Below are 26863 nucleotides of genomic sequence, written 5' to 3'. Positions count from 1 at the left end.
CAGTGCATGGTGTTATTTTTATTTTATATATAAAATTTTGAAGCCAGGAGTGATTTAGTTGATTTCCTGGGGTATCCTGGATAATGGACATTGGGTTGTTTGATTTACCTGTTCTTTATACCACCCCCCACTTCTGAACTTATTCCCACCCTCCCTCTAGACTCCTAGACCCCCCACCCTGCTCCACCCTCCTCTCTTCCTTCCCCCACCCTCCTCATTATCCCTCCACCTCCATTGCTTCCCAACTCCCTTCCGCCCCCACCCTCCTTACCACCCCACCCTCACTGCTGCAACGTCCCCTCTCCGTTCCTCCCACATTCCTTTGATGTTGGTGGACAATGCTGAAATGATCAGGTCACAGTTTGCACTTAACCACTAAATCTTTATTAATTGAATTTTTATTATAACATCAATACAATATTAGTAAATAGAAATACAGCAATAAAATGGGGAAGGGTAGGGAGGTGGTTGGGGTAGGGAGAAGAGGCAGGGGTTAAGTAGGAGGCCCACAGACAGGGTTCTTCTTCATCACTTTTCTGTAACTTCTATGAATATTTACCATCCATCATTACCAATTTTATTCCGGCAAGAATTTCTCAAAGAGTATCTACTTGTCCTGATTCTTCAAAGGCTTTGCTCACAATCTGGATCCCTGGAGTTAACACCCAGGGCAAAGAGCCTCTTTTAAACTATTCATCCAATCACTTTTGAACTTTTTCCCCACTAGAGTTTTATCCATGTCCAATTTGCTCTAAATAGGTTCATCTCCCTGTAGTTCCCTCTGAGTTTATTTGCAAGCTTTAAGGGTAACAATCATAGGGTAAAGGATCACAAGTAAGTACACATGTCCACTTAGAGTTATCTAATACATAATATCATGCTAACTTTTAAACTAACCCCACCCACCTAAGATTACTTAGTCCCTCCCACCCTAAAATAATTATATATATCCCCTATTACTTAAAATGATTACATAAAGAAATAAAAACAATGCAATGTCCACAGACTAATTCCATCAATCGCATTCTACAATCTGAAACAACAAAGAACTTTCAAGTCCCAGTAGATGCTCATTCTTCAGATGAAAACATAGCACGGTTCACACCCAGCGCTTCATCTCAGCAGGTGGTCCTTCGTGTTTGCCCAGGTCTTTCCAGCAGAATGTTCTCTGTTGCCAATCTTGGAATCGTAGCTGACCTTCGATGTCTGTGGTGGATGACAACCGGATCAATTCAGGAGCCCAAGAGGTACCTGCAAACTTAAACAGAAATCCAGACTGCACCATGTAGACGTGCCCCTCTTTGTTTCGTGCACAAGTTCCTTATGTCACCTCTCATGATTGAATCAAACGAATTCTCCATTTTCTAGCATCTAATACAAATACCTCATTGCTCAGACTAAACTGACCCTTCAGAAATGCATGTAAACTTCCTCCATCTCAATATCTTAGCATGATGACCTTCATTAGTTCTCTCCGGGTGTGTCTAACAACAGGAGCTCATATCTTCTTCCTTGATTTAATGAAGACCGAATATTTGGGTGAAAAGTTAACCAAATTTGCCAGTTTGTTTCGAAAAGGTGAATGGCAGCTTTGCTTAATAATTCTGATGTTTTGATTTATGTTCTTTAGGCTTTATTTTGCTCCCTTTCTAATTCCCTTAGAGATTTAATTTCTTTGCTCTTTCCTTCCTTATGAATAAAGACATTTTGTGGGGAAAATGCCAAAAAAAGGTATTCGATTAACATAATTAACAGCAACAAAATAAATTCAGTGAGTGAAAGGAAACTTATTAAATTCTGATACTATAGAATAAATTTGAAATTACTTATCCTTAACACCTACATTTATAGATATTATATATAGCAATAAGGCATAGAACACACTGCCAACAGTTTTTCACGAGCTTTACTGAACAGCCAAATGTGGGTCAGGGTCTTCATCCATGAGTCGTTGACCCACACCACCATGCTCTGCTTGACCGTCGCTGTTGTTGGTCGACCCCTCCGGACTTGCTTGCAGGGATGGCAAATGTCCGTGTGCTCATGCCAGGGCTGCAGATAATGACCTATTTCTAGGCCCTCTGCAGCTTGAAAATCAATTGACAACTGTAAATTTGACACAAAACAACTTGAATTCAAATGTATGGATGATGGATTGATCTGAGGTAAACTGAAGTGACGCTTCAAAAGAGTCCAGAAGCACAAACGCACCATTTTCAAAGTAATTACTCGAAAACACATGAGTGATTGACAAGCTTTCGGATTCCATTGAAGAGAAAGTAGCCAATTAGGTATCTTCTTTGAATTTGTATCTCTTTTTGTGTGATTTTTTTTTAAAGGCCCAATTGATAAAATTGAAGTCCTATACGACGTTAAGCTAGAAGATTGAAGATGAACAGGATGAACTATTTTACAAATACTCCAGTTCTGAGGAGCCTCTCATTCACAGTGTTGTAAGAGAAGTTCACAGTCAAGAAATATTTTACACTATGTTACTTATCAATTTTAATTAGTTCAACAATAAGAATTTGATAGTAGTTTGTAATTCAATGGAAATAACTTCTGAAAGCAGTCATCACTTTAAAACACTGTTAAAAGACACTAGTAACCTACGGCTAAAACTTTTAAGTATTTAAACATGCAAGAATAAGGGTGGAGGGTAATGAATGTGTGAAAGATGATGTTGATGAAAAATGAAACTTCACCGTTAGACTCCTCTTCATGATTAGCAACTTGAAATATATACCATGTTGTCTACTGCTCAAACTGTGTTTTGGCAATTGGAGGTTGCGTACTGAAACACAAGCCCCTTGAAGCCTGCCTCTTTCTTCTCCGTGCATGGCAGCAAAATGGAGTCTCAGCAACCAGGCAGGAAAGATGACACAAATCCTGCAGCAGGGTTAGTGGCAGTAGTAAAGAATTAAACAGAAAGAGAGAGGTTAGACAAACAGTTCAAGGTAGTAGCAAAAGACCAGGTAAAGAAGTCAGGCAGTCCCAGGTTAGCACAAAGCATCCAGGAGACTAGATGTCATCACTGGACTGAAGACAACGCTTGTGTTGTCTGTTGCTTTGAGTAGCTTGAGGCCTTTCATTTCGTTGGCAGCTTAGTTTTGTCTCCATCCTCTAAAGGGGACCCCTTTCCACTGTGTGAACTCTGATCCTTTAAGGTGGTTACCCATCAGGTCACCCTCTGGATGTAAAGCTCACTAAAGAAGTCCGTATCTTCAAGACAGTGTCCAGCGCCCCAATTCTTCTTCTTCAAAGATATCCCTCGCAGGCATAGGAGTGTGGGTCTGGGTGCTAAGTTCATGTCCCCTCTCTAAGCATCCTAATGCTACAGTCTAGTGAGGGGACTGGTGATGAAATGCCCAGATGCATATGGAGGCAGACATATGGAGAGATGCTTCCAAGACTTCAGGTGACCCTCTTCCAGCCAATAACAACAACGCTCCAAAATTCCTTCTGAAGTACCAGGACAAGTTGTTAACGTTAACTCAGAGTCTCTTAAGAGTTGAGTACTGGTTGGGCGTCCTTCTGATTTGCTACTCATTAGCTCTCCTACATGATGGAAAGGTAGTGATGCTTCATAAACATCTGACACACGAGCCACCAACAGTCTCTGGTTACCAGGTTTAACATTTTGTGGAAGCCATTACTGGCATGATGATGGTAAGGTGTTGTGAGAAAGCCAGAGTTCTTGGGTACGTGTGATTTGCACCAGGGTGTGAAGGCACACTCTAAACATGCAAGAGTCCCATCTGAGAGAGCACTTCCCTTCTGAGGCCTGAGGTGTTTCTGTTGCAGGGGCTTTGCCTGCTCCTGGGAGAACCGGTCGAGTTGCTGCTCCTTGAGATTTAACGGAACCATGAAAGTGGAGTTTGAAGATGGTGAAGTTTCTAAAGGTGCAGCAAAACAGATCGCGGAAGCCACCTTACACTGCACCAACAAACTTGGCTTCCTTAATAAGGCGTCGGTCCTCCAGGGATGTTAAAGAGTACCGAAACTGCAAGAAAAGTCATGTCCTCCTCCTCCTCCTCCTCCGTCTCCGTCTCCCCCTCCAAAAAGCAATCGGCATTTCCTGTGTTGGCATCAGCTTCTCTGTAAATGTCAATCATGGAATCTGGCAGCCCATTAATTTAGATGGTGACAGAGTGAGTTTCAGCAGGTAAAACCCAGGCTTCCAGGATTCGCTGGGAAGTAAACTTACGACGAATTTTAGTTAGGCTGGCAGTTAAGGTGGAAAACTGAGAGAAAATTCGTTGGTAAATATTCTGTCGCTCTCGGAGAGCTTGCTTTTTAGGGTGTGTGCCAGTCCAGGGTGGCTCTGACCTTCCTATGGCCATTGCAGCGAGGGCTGTGCCTCAGGCTGGCCCGAAGATGCAGTAGCCTAGGTACGCACACAGTCACCGATTGAGAAGCCGAACAGGAGTGCAGTGTGAGGGCAGAGGTCCTGAAGGACACGACAGGTGTTTACATGGTGCTGTAGGACGGCGGCGGCGGCGGCGGCGGAGGCGGCGGCGGCGGCTGCGGCGGCGGATACTGGGGCACCGGAGGCTGGCGGTACCAATGCGGATTCCAAGTGATCATCACGGGGACATAGAGCGATCGTCCATGCCCATCTCGCCCCACTGGGTACCAGGCGAATCCTACTGGGTAGGTCGGGTACGTGGCGTACGTGGGGTACGTCTGGTATCCAGGTATTTGAGGTACATACTCCGTGTAGGTCGCCAGGTGAGCCTGGTCATCCAAATTTGGAATAGAGAGTCGAGGATACTGATTCTGGATGGTGAAGCTGTTGGGAGCTCGGCAGTCGTAGGACACTTGCAGTTTCCACCCCCTTTTCACCTGGAGAACCTGGGCTCCGTTAGGGGCGATGGTTGGAGTGATGAGCCCATCCTTGACGTTTCTGGCCACGAAATCTCGCAGGGCTGCCATCTCGGGTTCGGACAGGGAGTACACGTGTCCGCTGGGGATACTGTGCGCTCCAGGGATCATTTCTATGGTCGGGTCGACCAGGCGGTGGTCTGGGTAGACGTTTTCATCCACCGGAGTGTACACATTCTGGACGTAGTAATACCTCACGGGTTGGTAAACTCGGTATCCATCCACCGGGTAGTAAAACGACGGCTGTGCTGGTGGTGGGAGCGACGGAGGTATCGGGGAATACATCCGGCAGTGGTATCGGCAATATTCGGAGTCAAAGACGATGGATCGGGTGCTCCACGTGATGTTGGGATCGTGTGTGCTCAGCCAGCGCACGCCCAGGACGACGGGGAAGAAGGGAGACTGAGTCACGTCGAACGACAGCACCTCACGGTGATCTCCCAGGTCGACTATCAGGTCGTGCGTTTCGTGGACCACGGGGCCCGATGCTATGGGACGCCCGTCGATCGCTTCTACGAGTATTGGCCAGTCCTTGACCCTCAGAGGAATTCCGTTTTGGGCAACGTATTCGTGATCGATGAAGTTGCCGGAAGCACCAGAGTCGATCATGGCGCGGACGAACAGGGTGTGTCTGCCCGGGAGATGAATCTGGAGCATCACTTGCAAGTGCGGAGATGAAGCATCATCTTGTGGGGACCTTATTATTTCCGGCCCGGTCGCTGAAGGTCCCTCTACAGCGGGGCCGGGGAGTTTCCCGCCGGCGAAGCCTTGGAGGCCTTGGCAGGACAGTTGTCGGCGTAGTGACCCCCGTTGCCGCAGTAGAGGCAGAGGTTCAGCTTCCGGCGCCTCTCCTTTTCCTCCTGCGTCAGGCGCATGCGGGCGCCGCCCACCGGCTCGGTGGGATCCACCTGGTGGTGGCCCGCGAGGTGCGGCAGCACGAGCGCGCGCGGCGGGGAGCGCGGCTTGCGCGCGGCGGCCGCTCTGGCCAGCCGCCTCTCGATGTGGATGCACTGGCCGATCAGCGCCGACAGCGACTTGGCGACCTCGAGGCGCGACAGCTCGGCCTGGATGTGGTCGCTGAGGCCCTCGTGGTACTGGTCGATCAGCGCGGGCTCGTTCCAATCCAGGTCCTGGGCAATCATCTGGAAGGCGTTGGAGTAGTCGATGACGGACCCCATGCCTTGGCGCAGGCGCCGGATCTTGCGCTTGGCAGCCTCCCGCCTCTGCGGGTCTTCAAAGACGTGCTTCATTTCGGTCATGAAGGCTGGGTAGTTGTGCATCAGGTAGTGGGATCGCTCCAGCTTGGCGGAGGCCCAGCGGGCGGCACGGCCGGTCATCATGCTGGTCACGAAGCAGACGCGGACGCGGTCGACGGAGAAATCTCTGGTGCTCTTTTCCATGAAGAGCTGGCACTGGGCCATGAAGGGGACCAGCATGTCGGGGTTGCCGTCAAACTTCTCAGGAAGGTCGTCCGGGCACTCCTCCTCCAGCGGGGTGGGTGGGGCAGCGGCGGCTGCAGCACCTCGGAGCTCGAGGTCATCCTCCTCGTCCTGAGGGGCGGGCTCCACCTGCTCACGCAGCGAGGTGTTCTCCTCTGTGAGCTTCTGCACCTGGTTCTGCAGGTTGTTGTTCTCCTCGGACTGCTTCATGACCTTCTCTCGGAGGTTGTTGATCTCTTCAGAGAGATCGTCTCGCCTTCGTTCGGCCAGGTTGGGGATGTACTGGCCCCTTGGGGCGCTGCGTGAGGATGAAGAAGAGGAAGAGGAGGAGGAGCAGGAGGAAGAGGAGGAGGAGGGGCCGTTGGGGGGAGGAGGAGGAGGAGGAGGTGGGCAGTCGGGCCCCAGGGTGAGGGTTGGCGTGGGAGGAGACCTCCCAGGTGTAGCTTCGCTCCTGTGGGGATGGAGGCCCTGATCCTGGCCTCCTCTTCCACCCTTTCTTCGTTTTGTTTTCAAAAGCTTTTTGTTTCTGTAAAGGAAGATAAAAGCAGAAGTTTATCAGACACGTTCAAAGCAGCACACTACAAAAAAGATTTTAGCAGTTAAAGTAGCCACTAAAGTACCTTAAATACATGAGTATTTAAAGTAGCCATTAAGATACTTTAAATACATGAGTATTTAAAGTATCCACTAAAATACTTTAAATACATGAGTATTTAAAGTATCTCTTTGCTCTACTTGCTTACATTAATATTTAATAAACAAACAGATCTTGCAAAAGGGAGAAGGAAGTTAATTAAGACAATAGGTAGTAACAAAAAGCACCCTACTTTTTAATGTCCAAATGACCTTTTCCCTCATCAAATGTCACCTATTATGATTCAACAACAATGCATAACGGTATCAACAGCAAGTTTACCTTCACTGACCAGAAAAGAATGCGGAGACATTCTAAAATACCAGTTTGGATCAAGAGGGCACAGCAAGAAACTTTCAAGTCAAAGATGGAGACCAAATTAAAAACACAAAGCCAAAATGATAATTGTTATTAGACAAGTTACCTGAAAAAGAGCTAATAATCCAGCCAATAGGGAACCAAAAAAAAAAAAAAAAAAAAGGGTGGGGGATTAAAATCATCAGCTGGGAGGGAGAAGGGCACTACCTCCATGGTGAAGGTTACTGATTATCAAAACAAACAACAACAACAAGGGTCACAAAACCCACAAGATTGTCTAAATCCAACATAATCTGATTCCCCAGAGAGAATTCCCTTCGGGACAGAAGTGGCACTGAGCAGCAACGTGTGTATCAGCCTCTCTCCTTATTATGCAGTTCATCAACAAATGTTAATTGATGCCTCCTAGGAAGAGCTAGGCTATTAAATGGGACAGTCAAAAAAGCCCAGAAAGTTTTAGAATACCTCAAATTTACAGTATGGATTTAATTAGGTAATGCAGGTAAAGCAGTGAATACTTAACAACTGTTAGCTGATATTAATAAGAAAGGTAACTTTCTGTGTAAAGAGGCTAAGATTAAAACAGGGAGGGGCTGCAACTATGGCAACCCAGGCAGGCATTTCCCACCTAAAGACATTACTTTTTTTGGGGGGAGGGGGAAATACCCTGTTGGCCAAAGAAATCCAGGGCCTCATTTGATTTGCAGGTCACCAGTTTCCAACTTCTGGTTTTTAAACAAGATTTGTCAGCACAGTCCCACCCAAAAGTTTATAATTTAGAGCAGGATAGGGCTGTACTCCTAGGTGGTGAGTAGCAATATGGGGGCATTGGGGGTTTGGGGGATTAAGGTCTTAATTATGGGTATGGTGACAATAAATCACACATACAATAAATCCAGCAGTGTTTATGTACTTCCTAAAATGAGGGTTAAATGCATTTATAGTAACTTAATTTTAACTTTTTATAATTTTTAAATGAGCATTAAGTTCTCATATTTGGAAAACTTTAGGAAAGCGCTCAAAAGTTTAAAAACATAATTTGTAAAGCAGGCAGACTGCCCATTCACTAAATTTTAACTTGGCATTCCTGGTCACCTGTTCTTCTCTGATCCATCAAGGCAATAATGGACACTAAATTAATTATATTAATTAAAGCCCACAAAGATAAATGTGTCATTCAAAGAAGTTATGTGAAAAATAGCTAATATTTCAATCAATAGGGTACAAGAAAAAAAAATGAGGCCCTGGATTAGTCACAAAATAGTGTGATTTTGATTTATTAAATTAAAATCTTTATTTTTTTAAATTAAAAGCTTTAATGTCCCATTAAAAAATAATAAACACAAGTCAGGTGACTCAAGTGCCACTTCTGTATCTAGACATTAATACTTTGAAAACTTAGAAAACTTCTGGAAAGGCCTTCATAGCACGGCCTGGCGTTGCCTGACCCAGGTCAGGAAGGTTAACAACCCACATGTCAATCACAGTCACTGGGGGGGAGCTTTACTGAGGTCCCAGTCTCATGGTTTTAATATCTGCAAAACATAATAATAGGACAGATATAACAACACATTCAGAAATCAGCAAACAATCATTGTATATTGTTTAAGGAATCAAAAGATCAATAAGGGGTTAAAATGCAAATGATTTTAGTAGACAGGAAGGTAACATAAAAGTGAGAAGAAACTGGAGTTAAGACAATAAGGAGTGGGCTGGTGACTATGTAATTTAGGGATGCATGTCCCCTCCCCAGAAACATTCAATTCTTTAAAATATTTTTAATCCAGTGCTGGTCAAATAAATTAAGGGCCTTATTTGACTTGCAAGGTCACCAGTGTGAGACCCCTGACCTTTACCAAGATCAGGCATCAGGTACCCACCCCTGGGATTTTTAATTTTGGTGTGGGATTCTAAATCCTAAAGGAGATAACTGCCCAGAGAAGAGTAGTGTAACCTTTAAAAAACATAGGATAGTGGGCAGGCAGGTTAACATTCAATGTAAATAAAGCTTGAAAATATTTAAATAGCAACTAGACCACCAGTTAATTTGGGAACAGGAGCACTGCGACTCCATTTGCACCTCCCACCCCTTACTAGGGGCTGGATTGTGGAGGTCAGGTCCAAAGGCCCCATTCCTAAAACCTGAAATGACACACAGTACTGAGCCAAGTCACATGGGATAGATGTCACCTTTACACATGAAAAAGAATCCAGTGTTAGTCTATATAGGAATTAAATACATTTGATTGACCTTTGACTCTTCCTGAAGACTTCTAAAAACTTGTTCCCCAAACACACCAAAAAGTAACAGTAGCCAAAAAACACTGCACATTAAACATCTCATTAGAAAATGACACTTCATTAAGCAACTCTTAATTGCTTTACATTTTCAAATGTCCCAATTTCTTTTTTTAGTACCATGTGTACTATTTGTGAAATGCAAATTATATTAATATGCATATTTTTACCATTGTTCTGAACTTTAAAAAACATAGAATTTTGAAAGGAGGTGGGGGTAGGGTGACAGGGGGGCTGGGAATTAACTGAAAGCTGTAATTACCACAAGTATAAATATGTAAAGATATATAAATTGCATATTTATTGGGGGGTGGGTGACAGATATTTGGGAGTCAGAGTCCTGGCTTATGGCTTACAATATATGAAACCAGGTTTTAAAATTTCTTCATTTTATTAGAAACATAAACATGGAACATCTGACTGGAGGTAAGGCATCAATTTGTTTTATGTGTATGTTTTATAATGCCAGCTAAAACCCTCCAATCTATTTTTTTAATGTAACCACTTTGTTACATTATACAAAATGTAAATATGACAATTATATACCATGAAGTAGTCCACTCACCCTGAATTTAAATAGACAATTAGCTTGTTTTTACTTTTAAAAAGCTCTTTTGAATATCTTAAATACGTATAGTTTTGTATTATAATTACAGCTTACATTATTAGAGTTTAAAAATGTACTTTTTTTTTTTATTTTTAAAGGATCCAGTTAAGTGAGAGAAAAGGCAAGCCATGCCTTAGACAATCCTGGACAGCAAAGCACCAGGGGAAAAAATCCAGAAAACACCTGCAGACACCAAAGAAGGCACTGAATCAGCCAATTCACACTGGTCATTTAACATATATTTAATGAATGCCTACCATGTGCCAGGCACAATAAATATGTAGGCAAGTTAGCCAGGGCTCATCCCCTAGAGTGCCCAGAAAAAAACCCCAGCTTCACAGGCACACAGATAAACACCTCATCCTTGCCCCAAGGCCAAGCCAACAGTACCAATAAGCCACTTAAAACTCCTATGAAACACAGTTCAAGTCGTTCCTTATTTTGTATCCACCGAAGAATCTGATTCCAATAAGCCACCACAAATGTCCACAGTGTCTCAAAAAACCCTTAAATGTGAAAAGTATTTAAAACAGTTTATTTTTCATTTGTAGTAAAAACTTTTAGCTGGATTGCCCTTAGAGGCACCATCCAGATCTGAGCAGAAGTAGCTTTCATAAACCACTATCAAGTATTTAATTGTGGAATGATGTCATTTAATATATGCAAAGCACTCGTAAAAAGTGCTTGTAAATCCCAGGTATTATCACCATTGTTGCTAATTGTTCTTATTTATTATTCTTATATTTATTAGACACCAGTGGATAGAGAGCAAAATCGGCGCCGCCGAGAAACCGCAGGTGGGAGGGGCTGCGCAGCCAGGCTCAGGCAGTAAAAGCAGTGAAGGCGCGCAAGCGCAGAGGAGGTGGGCCTGTAGGGAGGGGCTGGGGGCTCTCACTGCGCAGGCGCAGGCGGGCTCCAGGAGGCGGGGCCGCAGGCCACCACGCAAGAGGCTAGCCCAGGGAGGGGCCAAGCTTTGGAGAGGCAGTGTCTGGGGGGACCACCTCGGAGGAGGCGGGCCTAGGGACAGGCGGGGGTGTGGGGGAGCAGCCTCAGTGGAGGCGGGCTCAGGAAGAAGCGGGGCGTGGAGGAGCGGCCTCAGAAGAGGCGGGCTCAGGGAACAGCGGGGCGGGGGGCCTGGGGGAGCGGCCTCAAAGGAGGCGGGGCTTGGAGGAGCGGCCTCAAAGGAGGCGGGGCTTGGGGGAGCGGCCTCAAAGGAGGCGGGGCTTGGGGGAGCCCCCACAGAGGAGGGGGCTCAGGGAGAGGCGGGGCTGGGGAGAAAGGGTCTGGAAGGCGCGCTCTGGGAAGGCGCGCTGCAGAGGAGGCGCGCTCCGAGTAGGCGCTGGGAGGCGCTCGGCACGCTCGGAGCAGATACTGCAGAGAAGGCGCGCTAGAATGGGCGGGGCGGGTCTGAGACTGGCTGTTTGCCTCTCCCAGGATCCCCCCCCTTCCCAAGCCCCTCCCACCAGCCTCCACGGCCAGATTCATTTCATGCAACAAGAGCAATCACCCCCAGATCCAACCCCCGCCCCCCATACTAAGCAAACCCAACAGTTTCCACAAACTGTTGCTGGACGCCAATTCGCGCCACCTTTACAACTACACCGCCACTTCAATCGAGCGCAACTAGGCAAGGCAGCCCGCTCTGCCACCACCAAAAGATTCCCTTTTACGCTCAAGTCAGTGCCCCTCCACTCCACTGCTATAGCAGGAACGGTGTGGGCAGAATGTTAAACACTAATTTTTGCCCGGGGCTCCATTTTGTCTAACAGCACCATCATGCAGACAACCGTCCTGCAGAAAAACATAGTGGGAGCCATTCCAAAAGGTGTGTTGGAGACAAAGGGTGGGGTCCCCCTCTAAGAAGACAGTAATCTTACTCTGCAGCTCTTGTCCCCTTCCAGCTGGTTTCTTTGTAGCGTAAAACAGCGCAGCTTATCTACCTCTGCAGCTGTTATTACTTTGTAGCGCATTTTAGGTGTGAATTCTCTGCAGTTCATGTACCTCTGCAGTTCCTGTGCCTCGTAGCACAATGAAGCGCTGTTGTAGTGCTAATGGTATCATTTCTGTAGCGCTAAGCTTCGGCAGCTCAGATTTTGTAACGCGTTTAAAGCGTGAATCAGTCATCAGTCTGCAGCTCATACACTGCTGCAGTTCATAATGGTTTGTAGCGCATTGAAGTGCCCATCAGCTTGTAGCGCAACTGAAGCGCCCATCCGTCTACAGCGCATTTGACGCGCTTATCAGTTTGTAGCGCATTGAAGCACCCGTCAGCCTGTAGCGCATCTGAAGCGCCAGTCTATAGCGCATCTGAAGCGCTTATCCCCTTATAGCGCATTGAAGCGCCACTTAGTTTGTAGCGCCTATCACCATGCGGCGCGTTCGAAGAGCAAATTGCACATCGGTCTGTAGCTCATGTCCGTCTGCAGCTCATGTCTGTCCGCAGCTCATGTCCGTCTACAGCCCTTATCTGGACTTGAGTCCTGGAAATCAAAGCCCTGGAGGCTTGGTTTCTGCACTCTGTTTTGGGGGTTCGGCCGGTGAAGGCGTGACAAGATTCGCGTGGAGACCTTTAGGGGCACTACTGCATCTCCCGCAGCTCCCGAGGAGGACAGGGGATGAATGTGATCTTAATAAAAGAAACATCCTCACCGCATACTCACCACGCGAGGACTCCTCTGCGAAGACAGGAGGACGGGGTCCCACACCTGTGCCAGGCGTGGGTTCCGCCGGGTGCTCCGCGGCCCGGAGTGGCTCCGGACGCGAGCCCGCTCAGCGGACCTCCGGCGAGGCTCGGTGGACCCTCTTCGCTGTTCTCCCCAGGTCGCAGTCAGGTTTCTTCGACACACACCAACCGAAGTTGAAGCGCGTGTACCGGGAGCGCCGACAGGGAGCCTTATATAGGCTGAACAGAGGAGGGGGGCGCCAAATCCCAGCGTGCTCCGCGGGGTAGGGGGGCGGAGGGGAGCGGGGGCGGAGGGGGGATGGGGGTGGGGGTGGGGGCGGCGGCCGCGCTACGCGGGCCCGCCGCTAGAGGGAGTGCGGGATTAAGGAGGGGGTGCAGGATGCTGATGCTGAACCGGCCAAGCTGGGAGGAAAGAAGAAAGGGAGGGGAGGGGAGGGAGAATCGAGGACGGCCGGCCTAGCCAGGCCAAGAATGCAATTGCCCCGGTGGTGGGAGCTGGGAGACCCTTGTGCTTGGACGGGACAGGGTCGGGGGACACGCAGGATGAGCCCCGCGACCACTGGCACCTTCTTGCTGACAGGTTAGTGGCCCGCGCGCGACGGGAGGTCCTGGGGCCCACAGGCCGCCGCCTCCCCATCCCCCGCCCGGGTTTGGGGGTATCTGGGCGCACCTCCCGGGTGTCCTCCCCTCTCGCTGCCCCCGTTCCACCGCACCCCGCACCCCAGTCCCCGGCCCAGGGAGTCCCTTCCCAGGCTTGACCCCTGGCCTCTTTTCTCTGCGCCCCCGCGGGCCCCTCCCTGCCCAGAGCTCGCAGAGATTCCCGCTCCAGTTCCCCTTCCTACCACCCCACCCCCTCACCCTCGCCCCCAGTTTCCCAGCCCTGGTGGTGGACCTTTCCTCATCCCCCAGCTGCAAAGACTCGGGGGCCGTGGCCCGTTTTCCTGGGGGGTCGTTACCACACGAGTGGGGCGCTGCGGCCCGGAGACAAGCCATAGGAAATGGGGGTCAGGCTGCGTCCCCTTCCACACAATCGCCTCCTTTCCCTCTTTTCCTTGCATTCGGTCCGGAGAGAGCACAGAAACGTGCCTTTGAAACACCTCATTCCCCCCTTGCTCCTAAGAGCGTTTTCTGGGCGGCGGCGAGGTCGTGTTTTCTTGGGTTTTCTGGAGCGGGGACGCGGGATCGGGAAACACCGGGAGCTAAGCAGGGCGCGCTCGGGTCGCGGCGACCCCGGCCGGCGGCCAGAGCCCAGGACACGGGCCCCACCAAGTGCGCTATTTTGAAAAGCAAAAACAATTAAAAGCAGCTGTGGAAGCCTCCAGTGCGCCTGGGGCCTCCGGAGGCTCCCAGCTATGGCCTTTTGGCGCTGATTACAAGGTTCACCCAGAGCCCTCGTTCTCCCTGCAACGTTACGTTTCCCTGAATCTTGCGGAGCGAGTGAGCACGTTTAGTCCCGGTAACCGCATGTTTAATCCTTTCGAGCGTGTTGCCGAGATTCTGCCGCAGATGTTTGTGTGCATCTATGCACAGACACATACGTATTTTACGTTAGATAAAATTGCAGGGAGTCGCCAGCGTCTGAAATCCTGACGAAGAAGGATGCTTAGACGACAGCAACGACAACGACAACAGCAACGAGGATTTCCATTTAAGCGCCTCAAAAGTGTTAGGCTCCGAGCAGGATAATTTGTTGATGATCTTAGAAGTTGTTTAAGTTAAAAATGGAAAACCGGTTGTCTACAGCTGAATGAGGTTTCTGAAATACGGATGAGACATTTGCAGTTGAAGGCTAAAATTGAGCATATTTTGGTACCATTGCTCCAGATTATTTATACGTATGGGATAAATAGGAGTTTGGCCCATTGTAGAGGACAAGGTGTCAGGGATCGGACTTGAAGCTAGCTTTTCTAAGAATAAACAAAACCGGAGCACATTTACTGAGATATTACTTTCTATCAGAAATTAAATGTTGACCATATGAATGAATGAATGGATGAAGATTTCCAACAATGAAATAGATTTTCCTAGGAAGTTGGGGGTGAACACAATGATATTTTTTAGAAGTGCTTTTTAATCTTAAGATGTTCATCCTTTTCTGCAAGATAAAATAATTTTTGGATTCTTATGTATGCCAGAGTACCATTCTCTTGACAGCCGAACTGTCAACTCTTTAGGATTTTTTTTTTTTTTTCAATCTAGAAAAAGTTACTTCATCTAATAGTTAACTGATAGGTATTCTTTTCCTAAAAAGTGAGGTTAAAAACCAAGATAGATGGTAGGGAAACTAAAAGTTTAAAAATCTATCCCAAGACACTTAAAGTTTGAACCACTTTGAACCAATTTAATTTTTTATTTCAAAATGTTAACCAGAATTTTTCTAATATAAAAACAGCTTTAGTATTATTTTTATCATACTAGATTCCTACTCACTGTATAAAATTCAGGAGAAAAAAACTCCAGAAAACTGGGGGAGGGGGGTAAAAAAAAAAAAAAACCAAGAAAATCAAGATCACCTGTAACCTCTTCATCCTGAACTAACCCCCATAAACATTATGGAGTTTACTTTTTTCAGACTTTTTTTTATGAGAAATATGTATTTCTCTTAAAGCTGCATATGTGTGATTCTTAAAAATGAGATCAAATTAATTTTCCTTCATTATTTTCTTTCCAAAGAGACCTGTCAGATAACATTAAATTTGCAGAGGTTTTTTTTAACAATGAGATAATATTAATTACTTTTTACAATTAAAATTTTAAATGAACAATAGGACGTAAATATTTAAAACTAGAGAACTGAGAATTTCCTCTGACCTGTGTGTTCTGACATGCATAGTTATCATTTTGGTGTATTTCTTTGTGTATTTTTATTTCTCAACATATGAAATAATTTTTACTTTGCTTAGAAATAGAATTTTCTAGGAAAAAAATGACATACATTGGTAAGTAATTATGATAAAACTTTAAAAATATGAAACAACAAAACAATATTAAAAGTAAACACAAAAATACATTGATAGACAAATACTTTAGATAACGTTTATGTTATCTTACAAAACAACATTACCTGCCCCTCTGCCCCAATTAATAGACAGGAATTTTGAACACTTTTTTTGACATTTAGTATCCTAAGTGAATTTTTGATTTTCTCAGATATTTCCCACCATTGACTATTTCTTACCTATTTTCCACAAGATTACATGTAAAGCAAAAGAAAGTGTTAATGAGCATATTTATTTTATCAAATAATAACTGGTCATTGTGTTTGAACACTTTAATCCATTTTTAAGAGCATTTGCTCTGGATCTATGAAGCTGTTGCTTTACCACCTGCATTTAACTTCTTATGTAGTAGGAAAATTGCATTTCAAAAGAAAGTAGAATTTTCCCTTGTCAGGTAATAACTGCACTTTCTATTTGGACATTTACCTATTTTATGACAATTTGCCATGTATCTGTGAAACTCTTGATTTACCTCGTATATTTAGCCTGATTTCTAGGGTGGTGGGAAAATTGTATTTCCAAACAAAGTGGAATTTTCACTTGTCAAATAATAACTAGACTTTCTAGTTGGACATTTTATCTCTTAAATGAAAATTTGCTTTGGACCTATGAACCTGCTGATTTACCACATGCATTTGGCTTAACTTTTGGAATGGTAGGGAAAATTTATTTCTAAGCAAAGTAAAATTTTCAGTTGTCAGTATAGCTGGACTTAGTATTTGGTCATATTAGACTTAGTATTTCATCATCTTATCTCTTTATTATAAGAGTTGCCATCAATCTAAAAGCTGCTGGTTTACCTGATATATTTAGCTCGGCTTCTAGGACAATGGACAAATTGTATTTTTAAACAAAATGGAATTTTTACTTGTCTCTCTCTCTCAGACATGAAAAATAACTAGGGATAACACCAGAGAAAACTAGTGAGAGACCACCTCAAAGAGATAAGGAAAACGTGTATTTCAGATTCTAACACTGGTTTCCCACTGATGAAAACCACACTCTAAACAGAATGCTGAAGGAGTGAAGAAACCCTGACATGTTAAAAAATTCTTCATCAAATATTCAGATTGTTTGGGGATTCCAATAAGGGCAGGATTTATAGATCCTATTTTCTCCCAAATAACCAGCTACTTTGTTTCTTTTTCCCTTATGCTAACTGTAGCACACACTTACTCTTTCTGACTCCTTTTCTTAAACCCTACCCTTGCCTCAGCTCTAAACACCAAGGTGCAAATCCTATTGCTGATCTTATTTCCCGCTCTTAGTGTATAAAAGGATTCTAGGTGAATAGATGTTGTGAATTTACTTGTCTGCTAGAAATTCTTGGGATGGAGCTGTGTTTTAGTCCAGAGCTTCACAAAACTATTAACATGGTGACTTTTTTTCCCCCCCTTTTCATCCTTTTGAACTTCTCGAGCAGAGATAGACAGACAGACAGTCATGAACAGACTGACTCTCACACACACAGCGACATTCAGGCTTTTTCTAAACTTCAGAATACTGTTCTCCGGTCTGCTGTCTCTCTGATTTCCAGAAATGTTAGCCAACAACAGGAGTGCAAAATTCAAAAAAAGAAGCTGATGTTCCTAAGGATCAACAAGTCTTTTTAAATGAATATTTTTTGATTAGAGTTTTCAAGTTGGTAGGATCATATAAAAAGTCTCAGTGCTCTTAAAGCTGTTTTACATGAACTGCCTCCAAACAACATTCTAAGCAGAATTCCTAATGTCTTCAATTTTTAAACAATGTAACTATAGTAAAGACAGTATTGAATAAAAAACAATCTCCACAATCTGAGGCAGGAACAGACATTTCCATTGATGCTCCTTTCCTTTTAGTCTTTGTTCTGTGTGTATATGTATTTTTCAAAGACTGTAATTTTAATATGTGTAGCTTTGTACACTTTGTTTTGAAACATAAGTGAATCTTGTTTTCAGCAAAGCATTTTAGGCTTTAGATGCTCTGTGTGAGATGGTGTGTAGCTTAGCGAGATTGCTTTGTGAGCATGAGGCAGGCTAAACTAGCACCAGCCAGGTGTGTGGGTTACTGGGTTGGGGTCCGAGAGTGGTCCCTGGGGATAGATCCATGCCTTTGCCCTGGGTCTTCTCTTTTTCAACATTTTTATGAATGACTTTGATCAAGATCTAAGATGCTTGCTTTAATATCCAGGGATGACTTGCAAAGGGGTAACTGTTATAAGTAGATAACAGAATTCAGAGTTAATATGGTTAAAATAGGCTGCAATGCTAGCAAAAAGATATTTTATGGCAGTAAATGCATCATTATTCATTGGTATATAAGGAAAGAGGTGACTTAATGTGGTGGCAATTTTTGAGGAAAAAGAAGGTTAATATGAGCCAGGGGCTTGATGTGTCTGCAAACAAGAAAAAAAAATCAGATTCAGATTCTGATAAGAGTATAGTGTCCATATGTCACAAAAATTAATAGTACCCCACTCTAATTAACCACATCTGTAGTATTGTGTCCATTTCTGGCTGTCACATTTAAAGAGAGACGTTGACAAATTAGACAACTTCCAGAACAGTCCGTGGGGATGGTGAGGGGTCTGGCAATCCTGTCATAGGAGGTATCCTCAAAGGGTCTGGAAATGTTTAGCTTGAAGACTAAAAGTAGACATAAACTCTCTTCTGTTTGCTCCGGAAAGCAGAACTAGCATCAGTGGGTAAAAGGTAGAGATGGATTTCAACTCGAGACCTTTCTAACAGTTAGTGCAGCTCATCAGGGGAATCAACTTAACACCTTTACTTGGACTGTTCTCTTAATATATCAGAAATATTCACCTTTATTGCAATTCATGTTTAATCTGAAGGCCATGATAACATTTTCGTGTAGGACAGCAAAGATACTTGTGATGGAAACATTTTTTTTTTTTCTGATAAACTGTCCAAGAAGAATAGCCCTATGTGTTGCAAGTTGATCTCTTACAACTTGAAAGTAGCTGCAACTGGGCAATTTAACACATTCCTTCCTACCCTCTTATTCTGTTTCAAACATGAATATCCGAGAAGAGAATTAAAGGGCTTTTGGCTTTGTTGGTTTTTTTCCTCCCCCACTGCAAAGTGTCCTGGCCTTAACTTGTCTCCCATCGTTCCTCCTTTCCTGATGTTTCTTGCTGGCTGGGAGCAGGCTTCCCCGGGCAGAGTGGCCGCAGATGCTGGGGCACCCAGGGTTAAGGAGGAGCAGCCGCCGCGGCTGGGCTGGCCGCTGGGGCAGGACAGCTAAGCCCTTGACTGCTAGATCCTTTTACCCTGGGGGAAATGGGGGGCAGTTCTCCTTTCTGCAGTGTTCACCCCTCATATATCTTTGCAATACTTAGTTACAATTTTTAAGCTTTTCAGTTGAAGATAAAACCTTTCCATCAAAAGTAGCGTCCACCCATGTGCTGTTTTAACTTCTCTCCATTTCAGGTTAACCTGGATTCTGACCCTCTCAGGGGCACATTCTTAGCGTCTCAAACATGTCTTGTGGCAGATATTCTTTCTCCTCCATCCACCTATTGATTGTCCAGTTTGATTACTGTACCTAACTTTGGAAACTTGATTGCTCAAAATTAATTTGTAGAGTACACCACAGAGGATCCCACTTCTGAGGAGTGATGACTTGTATCACGTCTGGCTCCACAGAAACTAATTTTATGTCCCGGGGCCTTGAAAACTAAGGGGGACTTGGATGAGAGATGTAAAGAAAGAGGAAAACATTCTTCAGATCTTTTTTTTTTTTTAAACCAACTTTTTCCTTCCTCTTTTACTCCTGCCTCTTTCCCCCTTCTCCCCCACATGGCCACAATGTTCTCGCTCAAATTGTTAGGTCAGGAATATGGTCACTCTAACTCTGTGTGAAGTATATTTTTTTCATGTTGAACAAGTTTCTCCTTATTTTCTTTATCTTTTATAAAAGTGCCTTGCACTTCTGTGGGATTGTAATAATGCACAGGGCAACTTGTAATGGCTCGCTTCCCAGTTGTTGAAGATGCCACAGGCGTTCCTGCGCTGAGCTCATATTTCCGAGAGAGAAATGCTCAGAGATGAGCTTCTGGCTTGTCAGCGCTCGTTCACCTGATCCACAGGCAGCTAGTTGTGATTCCTTGAATGCAATGCTTGCTCCTGCTCCTGGGAAGTAAATAATCCTGTGTTAAATTTTGAAGCTTAAAAGAAGTCGTATTAGGAAATAAATAGGTGGTCTCAAAACTTAAGTTGCTTGACATGATTACTAACATTCTATTCTTGGAAAAAAAATTAGTGTGAGTAAAGCTAAAGTGCTGTTTCTTCTAGAGTCACTTTGGTAGAATTTTTATTTTTGGATCTTCCTTCACTAAGAAATTTTATGCCATATTTCTGCAATAGTGGTTTAAATGTGTTTTATTACTTACAAAGCACTCATCTTTAGCATGTCTCACTTTCTACTTAATTGCCTTGGACTAATCAGATTTTTAGAATAGATCTTCGGCATTCTGTACCACGGGAATTGCCACGGCATCTGTTGTGACATGGAAGGCAGACTTTTTCTTTTCTGACAAACGAAGCTGCTCATTTCAAAAATGCTTAGGAGTTAGACAGCTCTGGTGTAAATTCTTCCCTGTTCTTTAATGCTTCACTCATTCAGCTGGTCACCACTTTGATTATTATGGAGATTTGGGGTTTATTGCAAATTTGAAAGAAGAGATCACAGTTAATTTTCCGATAGTAGTTAAAGTGAAATATTTTAGTTTCCTGTTTCTTCAGCAATAGGCACACATATAAAGTTATTCTTTTACCTTGGAATGCAGAATTAAAGAAAAAAAACTCGCCCCAAGGGTCTTTTTGTTGATTTTTTTTCCTCCTTAGCAAATTGGTGTTTCCTGTTATGCAGTAAAATGACGCTAGTTTTTCTGTCCTGTGAAATAGTTAATCAGTGTAGCACCTTTAACATTTTCCATTTTTTCTATAGCTATAGAGTTGATTCTAATCAAAGACCAGTACTGCAGAAGTGGAAACAGAACAGGTTGCTACATGTGCTTATCAGAATTTGAAATGTATGCTATGTTTTTGTGTAGCTGTTTTACTTCTAAGAGTTTAGCTTGCAGATAGACTTCTGAAAATGCTTAAAAGTATAAAGATGTTTATTGTAGTATTGATAGCAACAATGAAAAATTAGAAAAAGTACTGGTCATCTCTACTAATTATTCTTTTTTAAATTTATTTCCTGGGTGTCAACTGGTTTTGAGACTCCTGTTAGATGCTGGGGATTATATGGTCCCAGCTTAATGGAACTTTGACGCTACTGGAGTTGATAAAGATTAATCAAATAATCACACACATATATGTGCCCTTAGAGCTATGATAGGTGCTACAAACACTACTAGGATTTCTAAGGAGAGGATTTGGCCAGGGGGATTAAGGGAGGCTTCTCTGAGGAAGTACTCAGATATGAAGGATGAGTAAATGTTAGTGAGGTGAAGAGGAAAGGTGTATTTGAGGTAAAAGGAAGAGCTCTGTAGAGGCCCTGGGGCAGATTGACTTGGCAAATAGAAGGTGCTGGAAGAAATCCAGGGAAATTGGAGTTGAGAGAGAAGAGGGAACCCAATGTGAGAGGAAGTGAGATAGGAGGTCGGGGAGCAAATTTTGCCCAACATGTTAGACCACCTTAAAGAGTGTAATCTTTATCCTAAAATCTATGGGGAGTCTCTGGAGGGGTTTGTGGAGGACCAGATCAGATTTGCATCTCAAAAAGAGCATTTTGGCTGCTTTGTGAAGACGTTGGAGGGGTCAGAACAGCTTGCTGCTTACTAGTTCAGAAGGCTACTTTTGTAATCCTCAATGGAGATGAAGATCTCCTGTGCTGGGACAGTACTGGGGAGATGAGGCCAGGATGGACATTTGGGGGAGTAAATAGCAACAGGAGTGGGCTGTGATTGAATTCGCCATGGATACCAGCAAGAGGAGAAGTCAAGGACGATTTCTAGATTTCTGTCATATTCAGAGGGATGAATGGAGGTGCCCTTCATGGCATGAGGAATGACAGAAGAGGCCCAGACTTCAAGGGGGAAGATCAGGAGTCCTATTCCATACAGGCTGACTCCGAGGTGCCGATAAGGAAATTATGTTTGCGCCACATGGTGTGAAGCAGTGCAGCCTTCAAATGTGGTATCATGTAAACATGTCCGAGATATATGATAAGGAAAAAAAGTGTGGTCATATTATGTAAAAAAGATCCTGCGGTGTGTGTCTATGTGTATGTGCACAAACACAGGTCTGCGTAGGCATACACGTGGAAAGATGCAGAGCCTATTGAGAGTGGCTCCCCTAGGCATTGGAGAGAGGCCACAGATAGATGAGAGGGGATTTTTACGTTTTGTACCCTCCTGGTTATACTATTTGAATACGTTGCAGTGAGGATATAGGGCTTCTGTAATCAAGAAAAGGAATGACAGTTCCGAGTAAACAACAAATATGAGAGTATTTCTCTTTCAGAGGTTTCTTAATTAGAAAAACCTCGTAAGGATTATTGTGTGTGTGTGTGTGTGTTTTATTTTGAACAGAGTTTTTCTGACAGTTTGACTTCCCTAACCCAGTAGTAGTTCTTACACTCTGTCTTTTAATCCTTTTCCACTAGATTGCACTATTACACTAGATTTCACATAGTCTGTGTACTATTTGCTATTCTTCCTTTTCTAAATTTTATTAGTTTTAAAATAGTCCAAACATTTTGCAGATCAGGACATTAAATTATAATAGTGTGTATAACTACCACATCTATCAGGCATCCCTTTTGTTAAGGGTCCCACTGGTGCTCCCTATTCATCTAATGTTTCTGAAATGGAACACAGTACTGTTTCCAGGCTGTGGAATCACAGTATATGTTTTGGTCAGGCTCTTTGAGCAAAGGAGCAAAACTACCAAGAGAAGAGGATAACCGTCCCTTCTCCATTAACTATTCTATCAAATCAACACTTTTTCTTTTATTGGACATTTAATCTCCCCCCACCACCAATTTTGATATGTATGATGCAAAGTTGAATCTTGTGTCCATGCAATTTTTGCTTCTGTTGCTTTATTTCCTCAAGAAAAATTCCTAAGAGTTTATGAGAGTCAGAGATAGCACGTATCAATATGACTTGCTTCTTATTACATCTGGCTTTCCTCAAAAGGATTAAGCTGTAGCTTTCACCCAGCATGCCGTGGCCAGTGCCATCTTCTCAATCCTCCGGGAGGCCACATGGACTTGGGGGTGGTTAGAGCCCCTGGGCTATTGCCTCTGCTCATTAGCAGCCTCCAGCATTTACTCCACTCAGCTATGAAGTATTATCATTTCTCATGTGTCTCCTGACTGTGAAAACAAAGAGTGCTAAAGTCTATAATGCCAACTGGATTCACAACAATTTTTTTCATTTAAATGTTTACTTTTTAAGAAATTACATTTAAAGGAATCTCAGATTTTCTTCATATTGTAGATTAAATGCAATAATAGCTCACATTTTTTGAGAACATCATTTTGTGCGAAGCACTTTTCTGAAGGTTTTAAATGTATTATCTTGTTTAATATCTCATAAAATGTTTCTATGAACCAGCACTAGACTGTCACTGGCAGAGAAGGAAACTGAGGTACAGAGAAGTATATAACTTGTCCAGTGGACAAAAACTAGGATTTTAACCCAGACACTCTGTCTTCCGAGACTCTGATAGAAAACACTGTATTCCAACTTAATTTCACTCTAATGTCTAATATCTTACCTAGCTTGCACTAAAATTATGAAATTCAAATAATTTTCAAATGTGTTTAATAATGACTTATGTTTTCTCTGCTGGAACTCTAATGTTTTAACAAAGTTTGAATGCTTCTTATTTCAACATTCTTAGGTTTAAAATCCTGCTGTTAATTTTTCTCTTAGCAATATCTTTTCCTGAGGTTTGAATGGACAGGTCTTTCCAGCAAAGCTTTCTCCGTCCGTGGTTTCCAACTTTTTAGTTCTCCTATTTTAATGAATTACCATTCTCTCTTTATGGTAATTCCTCAATCCATTGAGAAGTGGAGGTGGGAGTCCAGAAGGTTTTCAGTTGTAAAGTCAGCCTATGTTTGGTACATATGCGACCCTCAGTTGAATATCCTATATACCCTTGAATTCTATAGTTCTTCTATCAGCCTTCTAGAGTTCATATTTGTCTATGAGTATTACCTGATGAAATTGTGTAACCCACCTTCCTAAACTCTCCATGGTGGAGTCATGAATATGTGTTTTTAAATTTTTTTGTTACAAAAAATTATTCCATAATGCATGGAATACATTTTTATGGGCATTGACTCATTCTTGATATTTCTAATTCAGGGGAAACAGTTTTTCTGGAAAGAAAAGTAAGTTGAAGATGACTTACTAGTAATGACAATATTTCAAATTGCATTTAAAAATATGTAGTTTACAAAATGCTTTCCCATTTAACCATTTGGGGTTAGTATTGATGAGTAGGTGACATGGACTTTGTGGTAAGCCAAAAAATGGGTTCAAAATTCAACTCTGCCACTTACTAAATATATGACCTGAGTAAGTTACATGATTTCCCAAGACTTCTGGTCCTCACTGCAATATGGAACAAGTAATGCCTACTTCACATAGGTGATAATGTAAGGATTAAATCACTTAATAGATATAAAATCACTTAATAGATATAAAACTCGTGCCTCACACACTTAGCATTCAAAACATGGTAGCTAACAATAATGTCAACATTTTTGGAAAAATATGAAATCATCTTAATATGAGATACAATGTAAAAAGTATTAAGGATGGTTGCATAAAGGAAGGGAAGAGATGTAGGGGTAAGGAGGCAACATAGTGATTTGGGGAATGGTGAGAGAAGCAAAGAGATGTCAGGGACGTGAACTGTATATCCACTTTATGAAAACAAAGTCTGTGTCCCCTTCCAGTGAAATATGAAAAGAGACAGATGAGACAGTAGACAGAGAAAGACATGACAGTTTGGTTCTAAAGTGAGTGTGTTAATCAGATTAAATTTCATTTGGCATTTCCTGCTGTTTACTTGGACAACAATGTCGGAGTAAGTTATTATTTCTTTCCCTGGACATTCTGATTAGCTCATCAGCAATCAGTCACCATTCACAGCTCTTCAATTGCTTTTATTAAATAACAAACCCCTCCTTCCCAAGTCTGCAAATTATTCAGGTTTGGGAAAGAGTAATGTCTCTTCAGAGAGTGTTTGCCCCAGGCCAGATGAAATGTCGTCAGTCATGCTGCTACAAGACTCAGAATAAATCATGGAATATTAAGACAAACTTTAAGTACTGTATGGTTTCTAGGGAATTTCAGAGCATGCCAGCCACCTTTGGGTTAATTCAGGCTTTGATGATTTTTGAGAGGAGGTGTTGAGGAATTGGTTAAATTGTCTATGCCAGTTAATTGTCTGAATATCTCTTTAGTTTGGGCTGTGTAAATGCAGTATGTATGTTATTCTTTGCTTTTGTGTTTATGAATTACAGCAAAACTCACAACCAGGTACAATTGTAGCAGAGATTATCACGAACCCGATGAGCACAGTGGAATTTCTTTCAAGATTTCTGAAGATGGTCTGTTATCTTTGGAAGGAGTCCAAGAACCAGTCTATACACATTGAAATTTTTTTGCACGTTAGATTTAATCTTGAAAAGTTATGTATAGAGCAAATATTTTTTAAATTAAGTTATATTTTCCCATGCTAACTAAGGAAATTTGTTCTCACAGAAAAAGAAATGCTTTGGTCTTTTTATAACAAAAATCAAACTTTAAAATCAGAGCGTTTTTCAGTGAGTATCTGCATTTGTCATTGCATGGATTATAGTAATTTTCTATACAAGAAGCTAGTCGAGTAGATCCATTATCTTGGACACACAATTAAAAACAAATAGTTATTTCCATGTTATTGAGATTCCTTTCCCGAGGTGTGGGACCTGAATGATTAAGCAGGCCTACCATCTGTGGTGTTGTGTCTTGCCTTTAGTGACATTGTATGGTGGGTGGTATCATAAAAAAATTTGTCTTTTTTTTTTTTAATTAGATGTATTGGTCTTGTAGTCTTCTGTGGTCAGAGGAGAACTTTAGGTGGATCACTATGAAGTTTTTAAAAAATGAATATGCTCAAAGCAGTGCTGCCCTTAAAATAGAGCAATATCAGTGGGATGTCTTATGCCACTTCCATTTTTTAATGATTGAGAAACCAATCAAATTTGTCTTTTGAATCTTGTAAAAGCCAACTGGATGACCTTTATATAGGACCTGGAAATTATGAGCAATGATATGCTGGCTCACCTGGCAAGGACGTGACAGAGTGGAAGACAAAAATATCTCATAAGACTTGTCATCTTGGTATGATTTTAATTCTTAAAATCACTCATAAAGTACAATATGTGTAGTTTTGTGTGTATAACTCTGAACACCGATTCTTATGCATATATAGTATTTGAACTGCTGTGCTAAAACAGAGGAGGGAACAAAAGGGATGCTGTCTGGATACTCAGACCGTTCTCTCTTTATGGTAATTCCTCAATCCATTGAGAAGTGGAGGTGGGAGTCCAGAAGGTTTTCAGTTGTAAAGTCAGCCTATGTTTGGTACATATGCGACTCAGTTGAATATCCTATATACCCTTGAATTCTGTAGTTCTTCTATCAGCCTTCTAGGGTTCATATTTGTCTATGAGTATTACCTGATGAAATTGTGTAACCCACCTTCCTAAACTCTCCATGGTGGAGTCATGAATATGTGTTTTTAAATTTTTTTGTTACAAAATATTTTGGGGTGTGAATATGTATTTTTAGAGAGCTGCCCAAGTGATTCTTATATGAGCAGTGTGTTGCCTTTGGAACCCAGTGATCAGGAGAACCCAACGGGTGGGATATTTTGCCACAAGAGACTGTTATGAACATTTCTGATCCTATTTTAGATTACATTATTTAGGAAGTGACTACTGTAATTCTTATCTAGATTTAAAAGGACATAATTTCAATTGTTAAGC

The 26863-nt window shown here is 42.9% G+C and overlaps 2 protein-coding genes across 7 annotated transcripts in view; one reads left to right on the top strand and one right to left on the bottom strand.

Annotated features, from left to right (window-relative positions):
- Positions 1-380: 380 nt before the first annotated feature.
- Positions 381-13108, bottom strand: PEG10 (paternally expressed 10). The gene is given in 3 exon segments (XM_041727970.1): positions 381-5642; positions 5645-6849; positions 12830-13108. Coding segments are annotated over 3 exon segments (2382 nt in total). The 5' UTR covers positions 12835-13108; the 3' UTR covers positions 381-4470.
- A 120-nt stretch (positions 13109-13228) lies between these two features.
- Positions 13229-26863, top strand: part of SGCE (sarcoglycan epsilon) — a 69820-nt gene continuing 56185 nt past the window's right edge. The window contains exon 1 of one of the 6 annotated variants that reach the window (XM_041727974.1): positions 13229-13443. In XM_041727974.1, coding sequence (XP_041583908.1) covers positions 13335-13443 — 109 coding nt within the window. In that variant the 5' untranslated portion in view covers positions 13229-13334. The remainder of the gene's footprint in view (positions 13444-26863) is intronic. The other 5 variants (XM_041727973.1, XM_041727976.1, XM_041727972.1 and 2 more) reach the window with 5 other exon arrangements.

Source organism: Vulpes lagopus, chromosome 13, assembly GCF_018345385.1.
Source record: "Vulpes lagopus strain Blue_001 chromosome 13, ASM1834538v1, whole genome shotgun sequence".
Lineage (NCBI taxonomy): Eukaryota > Metazoa > Chordata > Mammalia > Carnivora > Canidae > Vulpes > Vulpes lagopus.
This window is presented reverse-complemented; position numbering and strand designations above follow the sequence as displayed.